We start from the raw sequence: 10,317 nt of genomic DNA, 5'->3' as shown, positions 1-10,317 counted from the left end.
TGTGACTCTAGAAGATGCCTTCACTGTCCTCTGTGACTCTAGAAGATGTTTTCACTGTCCTCTGTGACTCTCAATGATGTCTTCACTGTCCTCTGTGACTCTCAATGATGTCTTCACTGACCTCTGTGACTCTAGAATATGCCTTCACTGTCCTCTGTGACTTTAGAAGATGTCTTCACTGTCCTCTCTGATTCTCGAAGATGTCTTCACTGTCCTCTGTGACTCCCGAAGATGTCTTCACTGTCCTGTGTGACTCCTCAGACTGACAGAATGATGCCTTCACTGTCCCGATTTTAATAATGAAAGCACTGTTTATGTTCACTGTCACATCCTCTCACGTCCTCTGCGACTTTAAATCATGTCTTCAATGTCCTCGTGGACAATGTATTGACAATGGCCTCGTTGACTGTGAACATTGATGTCTTCACAGCCCTCTGTGACTCCAAATCATGTCTTCACTGTCCTCGTTGACTGGGGACAATGTCTTCACTGTCCTCTGTGATTCTAAATCATGTCTTCACTGTCCTCTGTGATTCTAAATCATGTCTTCACTGTCCTCAGGCTGACAGAATGATGCCTTCACTGTCCCTTGATACTAATGATGAAAGCATGTCCTCTGTGTTCACCGTCACTGTCCTCTCAGACTTTACTGTCCTCAGTGACGGTGGACAAACGTCTCCACTGTCCTCAGTGACTGGGCCACTTGTACTCAGTGTCTCCTGAGGCTCAGGCTGTTTTGAGTGGATGAAGTTCTGAGGAAGAGGATGTGGTGACGAGTCATTTCTCAACAACATAAACATGACTGGTGTTGTGTTTGCACGGCGTGCAGCACCTCCACTGTGTGTGTGTGTGTGTGTGTGGAGCAGGAAGCCGTTCACAGACGCTTGTGTTTCTGTGGCTTCACTCGAACACAGCACCAGGAGTCTTTACTGTGGTACCTCATGTAGGTGGGTATATGGTAGGTATATATATATATATACATGCATGCATACATAGACTGTATGTATGCATGTGTGAAACTGTTACCACAGCAGGTTTGGGGCCCTGAATGCATCATGATGAGTTCACACAGTGCATTTACGTTAAATAAAACTATGACAAAGTAAATTATATAACTGGATGTCCCTGCACCAAGAGCGATATTACATAATAAGTATATTTTTACATAAGTGAACATATTCCAAATATGTACTTTAATATATTACAAATGTGTCTTCCGTGTATGTTTATACTGTTTTAATATATTTTGAATGTATGAGAAATGCGTGTTAAACTATGTTTTATATAAACATACTGCATGTGTAACGCCGTATATATTTTACCACGTATGAACTTTTGTGTGAGGACAGTTATCATAATAACTGAAGATGAAAAACAGAATCTGCTGATGTCATTCAACAGTCACACACACACACACACGGGTTTGTGCAGCTACTCTTCAGAGGACACTGTATTCATTTGGACAGCGGAAACAAAGCGCTATCACACTCATCAGTTAACATCAAACCCTTAACCATAACCACAATCCAAATCTCTGCCCTAGACTGAACCAGTTCCTCAGGCAGGACGTTCTGCATCATTAGGACCGGGTTTTGGTCTCCATGACGACGACTGGTCCTGACAAAGTCGCCGTTTGTGCCAAGATACAATTAACAAAAAAACACACACACACACACTCTTTCAGTGTAAACAGGTGGCGGTGAGCGAACATGAAACCGCAGCTCTCCATGTTTGCATCTTTCAGCTCAAACCTCAGCTGTGTGGTTTGGCGTGGGCGGTTTAAAAAAAAGAAGAAGGGAGTGGGCGGGGCCTGCGTCTCTTCCCAGCAGAACACCAGAGAGCGACCTTTAACCCTGTAACGTCCATGTTCCCTCTGTCCACACACACACACACACACTCAGGACTCAGGTTTTCCAAATTAAAAAACTACAGGAAGTCAAAGCTGACAGCTGAGTGAGCGTTATACGCATTAAAGGGACAGTTCAGGTGTTTTGAAGGCAGAAAATGGACCCAGGAGCTGCTGCTGCTGCTCGACACTGAGGTAAATCTGAGAGGATGTTGCTCTTCTCTTAGTTCAAAACCTCAAAAATACACAATCTGGTCAACATAGAAACCTACAGAGAGGCTTATTCTAAGGCTATTTATCTATTCTACATTTATACGAACATGCTTATGAGTAAAATATGACATTTCTGCACCGAAAACCCTCTTAAATGTGCCACACCGGGGCCTTTAAAAAAGGTAATTATTATTACATATTCTTTCTGTCTCTCTTCCAGCTGCTGCTGCTGCTGCTGTTGTTTACACAACATCCTGTCGTATATCTGCTCCTCCTCTTCCTCTGCGCTCGGGGGGGAAAGATGTGCAACGGAGACGGAGGCGCTCAGCTGAGGACACCATGTCTACGAGGAGGACGTCTGAGCTGCTCCTGGTGATGCTGGCGGCGGCGGCCTGGGCTCAGAGCGGAGACGGGCGCGACGGCACAGGTGAGACGTGGGTTCTTTATAACGTTTGTGGAGCGTTTAGAGAATTTTGTTTTCCCTTATATTAATATGTATTTATTAGTGTTGTAGGCTTTGTTATGATTATTCACCTGATTTTTTTTTTGATGAGTCAGGAAGTTTTTTTGGTCCTTAGGTCATAAAGCAGTTATTCCATCTGTAAAAACAACGTTATAACACCCTTGTGTGTATATATATATATATATAAAACCTAACCCGTGTGTGTGTGTTTCCCCATCAGAGCGGCACTCACTTAGCTGCAGCTCTGACATCACCACAGATAAAAACACTCTGACCTGTGAGCTGCTCCGAGGACAACGCGACGACGAGGACGACGAGGACGATGAAGACGACGGCATCGAGAAAATGTCTGTATGGTAAGTCATAACAGTGTGTGTGTGTGTGTGTGTGTGTGTGTGATGTTGCCTACCTCAGGTACCAACATCCCTGCTCGTCTCTTGTCTCGTCTTCTCACAGCGCCATCGACTGCACGCAAACGCCGGCGACCATCAACTGCGTGGAGAACAGTGGGAACACGGTGAGCACCAGCGAGGCGCCGGTGGTCGACTTCGTCCTGACGGTTCACCTCAGGAGAGGAGGGACAATCACGTCCACGCTCGACCTGAAGAAGATAGGTAAACAATGAGGTCAGAGGTCATAAGCTGCTCCGTTACCAACACCAGGTCAAACGTCATGAACGATTATTATTATTATCGCTTATGAAAACAATCACTCGTCACAGCTCTATCAGATCAGTTTGATTTTAGATTTGACTGAAGATCAGTTGATGATCGACAGCCTCATGCATTGTCTCAGTGCTGCCACCATGTGGCAGGGAACAGCACTCACTCACTGGTGTCACTGTCGTCGTTGCTGCAGTGAAGCCGCGGCGTCCTCACGTGAAGAAGGTCACGTTCAATCCCGAGTCCAACCTGGTGATCATCCACGTCTACACGCCGTACGTCAACGACTACCTGAGTGCCGACAACCAGCTTTTCCAGCTGCACATCTGGAGCGCCGCCTCCGCGCCTCTGGTGCGTTCACAAGCTCCATGTTGTGAACTGTGGGATTTTTTTGGCGCAATCATTTGAGTTCGACTTTCAGAGGCTCAGAGTTTCACACGGTCGTGTTTCTGTTTAGATCCAGAACATGACATCGGAGACCAACATGAAGATCGACATGCAACATCTCCGCAGAAACGCCAAGTATCACGTCAAAGTGCGGGCGATCCCTGTGAAGCTGCTGGAGGGTTTCTGGAGCGAATGGAGCGACACATTCACATTCACATTCATCACACCCACAGAAGGTGAGTACGAGAACAGCAGTGTGGACGGAGATGGAGGACTTTGTCTCACCGTGTCCTTTCTGTTGTCTCTCCTGCAGGAAACTCAAACACCAGCTGGGAATTGTTGTCTGCGCTGACACTGGTTCTTGTCCCCCTGGTGGCAGTGATCATCAGTGTTGTTTACTTCTGGAAGAACAAGTAGGACATTTGTGTCGAACAGGATGCCTCTGAAAAGACTGCTGGTTCTTCCTCTCATCCATCTTTTCTTCCCCTCTGCAGAATCTTCATGTACATGTGGCCCAAAGTCCCACATCCCAAAAACACGCTGGTGCACATCTGCAAACCCAACTCAGTGAGCTAACGACTAGCACGCCACAATTATAATGCAAATATACAGCAAACCCAACACAGAGCGCTAACCGCTAACACACTGCTAACACAACACAAAGCTATCATGCTACTAACACAAACACTAAGTCTAAATAACAGATAACACCTGAGCTAATTGCTATAACACACTGCAGTCATACTGTTAATACACTGCTTGCTAACACACTGCAGTCATACTGCTAACTCACTGCTATTTGCTAACACACTGCATACATACTCGTAACACAATGCAGTCATACTGCTAACAAATTGCTATTTGCTAACACACTTCTATTTGCCAACACACTGCTAATTGCTAACACACAGCAGTCATACTGCTAATACACTGCTAATTGCTAACACACTGCAGTCATACTGCTAATACACTGCAAATTGCAAACACACTGCATACATACTCGTAACACAATGCAGTCATACTGCTAACAAATTGCTATTTGCTAACACACTGCAGTCATACTGTGAACACACTGCTTTTTGCTAACACACTGCAGTCATACTGCTAACACAATGCTATTAGCTTACACACTGCAGTCATACTGCTAACACACTGCTACTTGCTAACACACTGCAGTCATACTGCTAACACACTGCTATTTGCTAACACACTGCAGTCATACTGTGAACACACTGCTATTTGCCAACATACTGCAGTGATACTGCTAACACACTGCTATTTGCTAACACACTGCAGTCATAAGCTGTGATGTTGACTCTGATTCTACGACATTTCACTGTCCACAGCGCCACCTGTTGAACTTCAAACCTGAAGTGTTCAGTGTCCTCAGAGTTTCCCCGATGCTACAGACAGAGATCTTCAGTTCTGACCTGGTCCAGGCGACCGACCCCGTCCACTGTGGGGGCTGCCCTTCTGACCAGGTGCCCTCCACTGACCCCGTCCAGTCTGGGTCCTTCAGTTCTGTCCAGTCCGGGTCCTCGAGTCGAGCCGACACTCTCTGCTCCACCCAGACATCAGACTGCAGGAGCGACACCAGCATCAGCACCGAGGAGCTGGAGCTCGCAGCACTGCTGGGTCGAGGTTCCTCCGACAGTGAGGAAGACGTCCAGAGCACCAGACCTTCACCGGTCCATGTCAGCGACGAGGCCGAGCACAGCAGTGGAGCGGGTCAGCAGGAGGAGGCCTACGTCACCATGTCCAGTTTCTACCAGAGCAAGTAGATGATGAAGATAACCGGGGAGGGTCAGACCTCTGAAACCTCTCCCATCTTGACCTCTATGAATGACTCTTCTCCAGTTATCCTGAGGAGCAGGATGAACCTCGTGGTGCAGTTGTAGCATAATTTTATTTTTTTAAATGATGGCATCAGTGAAAGTACATTTTTCATAACTTGTGATTTTACTTGTAAAGTTTGTAATTGCTTTTTCTTAGGAAAAGTTTTGCATATTATTTTCTTTTAATTTTTTTTTTGCATTAATTAATTAATTAATTCATTGCTAGCTAAGGGCACCACTGCACATTTGAAGGCACCATCAGGTGGATTCTTCCATTTCTGGTGCCATCTTCAGGTCAAAGGTTGAAGATATAATCACATGGACCATGTGATGTCATTCTGCTAGAGGTCACATGACCTAGACCTACTTTACAACAGTAATTTTGGGCGTTGATGACTGAGAACGGCACCTGCACAGCGCCTCCATGTGGCTGAGTAATGGATGACAAAAACACCAGTTTTTGTTTTGACATTACACAGTATATGTTGATGCTTGATTCACACGATTTATAATTATCTACTGAACAAGAAAAACCTAACATGAATACTTCACTTTACACGTCAGAGGAGAAAAACAGATTTAAATGTCATTAAAAGTTATTAATAATCAAACATTTCTTTGAATTCTTTATAGAAGCAGTGATTACTATACATATAGCAGAGTTACTATACCTAATTAAAGTTTGACATAATTGTATTTGTTTATTTTGAAAATAACGTACAGACAACACAATATTTTATGTCAATAATTCTGGACGTTGACGAGTGAGGACAGCGCCCCCCTGTGTCTCAGCAGTGGATTACATACTTGTAAGTAAAACATCAGTTTCTATGATATTATTCAGTATATGATGATGATGCTTGATTCACGTGTTACGATTTTTAGTTATTTTCGAATGAACATGAAAACATTACTATTTCACATCACATGACAGAAGAAAAAACTGATTTAAATCAGGGCTCAGTGGTCTTCTTCACCTTCTCTAACGCCTGCATAACCACTTCCTTCCTGACCAAATATTTACCCCGACAGCGATGAGGTGAGCGGTTCCACTGCCATCATTTAGTTAATAACACATTTGGAACACTCTGACTGACATCTCACCCTTGATTTCTTTCATATTTAAAAGTCACGTGACCTGAGGATAGTCCACTCACCTGCTCAGATCTTCCATCTCAGACGAGTCCAGGGACCATAGACCATAGTTCCTGGACCACTTCACTGGGTCAGTGCAGTCCGACAGGTCACGATTGACCTTCTTCACCACCTCTCTGTCGTGTCTCGACGTCACCGCCATCTCCAGGGTCACGGACACATACACTGCAGAGGTTGAAGGTCAGTTCTTTTGTAATGTGGTTGTATATATATATTCTATTGTATACACTCTCTTACAATATTGGCCAATTATGCACCCCTGTAGAAGTTTCAGTCCAATTTTGTTTAAAAGGCACTTTTAAAAACAACACGATTGGCCAAATTTAGTAGTTACACCCTCATTTTAGCAGCAATATGGACTATATTTATTCTCAAAATCAGTTAAAACTGAATGTACAAACACAAAATCAGTGAAACACAATATTATGTGTCCAAAACTTCTGCTAAAGGCTACCAAATGTTAGCTAACAACAAAGAGCATATTCGTAATGTATAATAACGTACAAACCAGTATAAACCAGCTAAAAGTGAACGTAAAAACACTGCTCTTTGTTGCATATTAAAGAGAGGAAAATACACATAAAAGTGGTATAACTATTATTATTATTATTATTATTATTAAAATGGAAGTTGAAACACTTCTTCGTGTGTCCAAGGTAAACACACAAACACGAAGACCGCGACGACTTTCACTTGATAAAACTCGTATCAAACATCGGCAAAAATGCTACCAAACGTTTGCTAACAACTAAGAACATATTAATAATGTATTAAAAACATGTAATGTACAAATATAAATCACTACATACCGAGAAAAAGCGTGGAAATGTTCATGATGTGATGTAACGGTGTTTCCTCAGTAAGAATGATTAATTAACACAGGTGTGTGAGTGTGTGTGTGCTCGCGTACGCGTGAAGACCAAAGCAATCGATGTCAGATCAACACATTAGGACCACTCTGTAGATCAACAACGTAAATAATTAATTTAATCATGACTTTAAAGTTTGATAAACGTCAATTAGATACACCTGAGCTTTATTAACCTCACTTTTTTAACATTATAGATAATATAACATGAAACACACCATAGAAAACATTCATTAAAGTGAAGAAAAACTGATTTAAATCTAAGTCAATAACAGACGGCAGCATTTGTTTTGAACTCTTTATTTATTTTTTTACTCTTTATAGTGATGCAGTGATGACGTCACAGCGTCGTCAGGTTGAAGTAAACTACAGACTCTTCTTTGGTCACCTGAAAAATAAACATTATTATTATTAAAACACATGATTTATGAATCTGTAAATAATCAAGATTGATTGATTGATTTCCAGACGTGATCAGGACGTTTGTGTCTTGTTTGGTACTTCTGCCTCACAATACTAACAGTCTCAGTCTTTGTTTACTTTGAAAATAACTTTACATCAATAATTCTGGACGTTGATGATTGAGGACAAGTGTCTCTACAGCGCCCCCCTATGGCTAAGCAACAAATGACATGAGTTACACATTAATTTATCAAACTGTTTGTGTTGTCAAAAAACAGTTTCAAGACACTCGAGACATCCTGTGGCAAAGGATCAAACGACTTTTTTAAACCAACACATCCCTTAAATCTGCAGATTGAATAGTTCAGATTATAAAGATGCCAAGACGTGATGTTTTGGTGCAGGAAAACGCTCACATGAGCGTCTGTAGGAAACACATGATCCATTTAAGCTTCTTCATGAAAGACTTCATACTTACATCATTAATATGGGGCAACACCTTTAACCTCAGGTTGTACTTGATAGCTGTGATGGCATCGATAGGATGGGTATGAAAGAAATATGATCGAAAAACGTGCTGCATTTACCGTAGATGCACTGTATGAAAGGGTGAGTGAATGAGTTAATGGCAAAACTGTATTCATCAAGTCATCAAGACTAGACAAGAAAAGTGCTAAATAAATGCAGACCATTTACAAGACTGTGTACAAATATTTACCCTGACAATAGCGAGGAATTCACCAAAGTCTAAGGTTCTGCTTCCATCAAGGTCAAACTGATTAAACAAGGCATCAGCCTCCTGCTTCTTCTCAGTGGAGAGTATAGGGTGAAGTGAAATTCTCCAGAACTCCTCCAAGGTTAAAGAAGTGCTGCGATGTCTGTCCAGCTTCCTAAATAATCTGAAAAACATGATGACAAGTGACAGCTGTGTCAGGACCAGCTACAGGTCAGACGCTGTTATCACAGGCCCTGTTCAGGACTGATTCAAAGAATACCAGTGAGTGGGTAATGTAGTTCTTTTTTAAACTCCAGTAGATTGACAGTGATGCAACATTCTGGATTAAAGCTGCTGTTAAAGCCTGTGTAAAAACAAGATGGACTTGACATGATTCCACTCATCACGACACCTTCCAGCATTATTATTATAATAATTATAATTATATTATAACAGGACTCACCATGTGTAAATAACACACCCTTTAATTAGAGATGCAGACAGAAAGACACACTCAGTGTTTTTAAATTATGATTAATTTATCTATGTATAAATACAATTAAATGACTGTATGTGAATGTAACAGTGAACTCTTGACTCGCCTGCACAGACGGTAGGTTTCCCATGTCTTTGGGGGCAGACAGTGCAGTTTGAACTCCTCCACTGGGTCAGTGACCTTTGACATCACCACCATCTCCAGGGTCACACACAGACACAGACACACTGCAGAGGTTAAAGGTCAGTTTTTCTGAAGTGTGGTTGTATGACTGACCAATCATCTTCCTGATCCCTGAGTTTTATTTAGTCTTTTTAGCCCAATTTTATTCATAAAGTACTTTTAAAAACAACACATTTGGCCAAGGTGCTGTTGTTAAGTCCATTAGAAATGATCTTAAAGTATTTACAAAATAATACCAACTTAGAACAATACAAATTCACCCATGTCTTCAGGAGTCACAGCCTCTTTTTGCTGCCATATGGACTACATTCACTGAGACATTTGCTCTTTTAAACCAGTTCAAACTGAATGTACAAACACTGCCCTTTGTTGCAGATTAAACAGAAGAAAATACACATAAAATATTATTAAAATGACACAATATGTGTCCAAGGTAAACAAGACTTGACTCACTTTCACTTGATAAAACTCGTATCAAACATCGGCAAAAATGCTACCAAACGTTAGCTAACAACTAAGAACATATTAATAATGTGTTAAAAACATGTAATGTACAAATATAAATCACTACATACCGAGAAAAAGCGTGGAAATGTTCATGATGTGATGTAACGGTGTTTCCTCAGTAAGAACTTTACCAGAATGATTCATTATCACAGGTGTGTCTGTGTGTGTGAAGAAGACCAAAGCAATCGATCTCAGATCATCACATTAGGTCCACTCTGTAGATCCTAATGTAAACGCTGTGGCAATAATTAATTTAAATCACTACTTTTAAGTTTGATAAACGTTAATTAGATCCACCTGAGCTTTTTTAACCAAATGGGCCATGTTTGGCGCCTCCATTGTTGAGTTGTTGAGGTGGGAGGAGTTTGGTGAGGCCATGGAGAACGATTACCGGACTGCTTCCAGGAGGTTCTGGTCGGCGATCCAGTGACTGAAGAGGGGGAAGCAGTGCATCATCAACACCGTGTACAGTGGAGATGTGGTGCTGATGACGTCAACTCGGAACGTTGTGGGTCGGTGGTGGAACGACTTGGAAGATCTCCTCAATCCCACTGACACACCTTCCAAAGAGGAAGCAGAGTCTGG

At 42.1% G+C, this 10,317-nt stretch overlaps 1 protein-coding gene across 1 annotated transcript; it reads left to right on the top strand.

The window, feature by feature from the left end:
• Positions 1-2,398: 2,398 nt before the first annotated feature.
• il7r (interleukin 7 receptor) lies at positions 2,399-5,352 on the top strand (the record flags this gene model as incomplete). The annotated part of the gene is made up of 8 exons (XM_083909789.1): positions 2,399-2,486; positions 2,743-2,878; positions 2,979-3,136; positions 3,381-3,535; positions 3,642-3,807; positions 3,885-3,984; positions 4,066-4,138; positions 4,918-5,352. 8 exons carry the CDS (start codon positions 2,399-2,401, stop codon positions 5,350-5,352), a joined length of 1,311 nt encoding a protein of 436 aa, XP_083765915.1.
• Between the last annotated feature and the right edge of the window lie 4,965 nt (positions 5,353-10,317).

The sequence above is a fragment of the Microchirus variegatus genome (genome assembly GCF_963457635.1).
Source record: "Microchirus variegatus genome assembly, chromosome: 1".
NCBI classification, from domain to species: Eukaryota; Metazoa; Chordata; class Actinopteri; order Pleuronectiformes; family Soleidae; genus Microchirus; species Microchirus variegatus.
The sequence above is the reverse complement of the archived record's forward strand: the minus strand, read 5'-3'. Positions and strand labels throughout refer to the sequence as shown.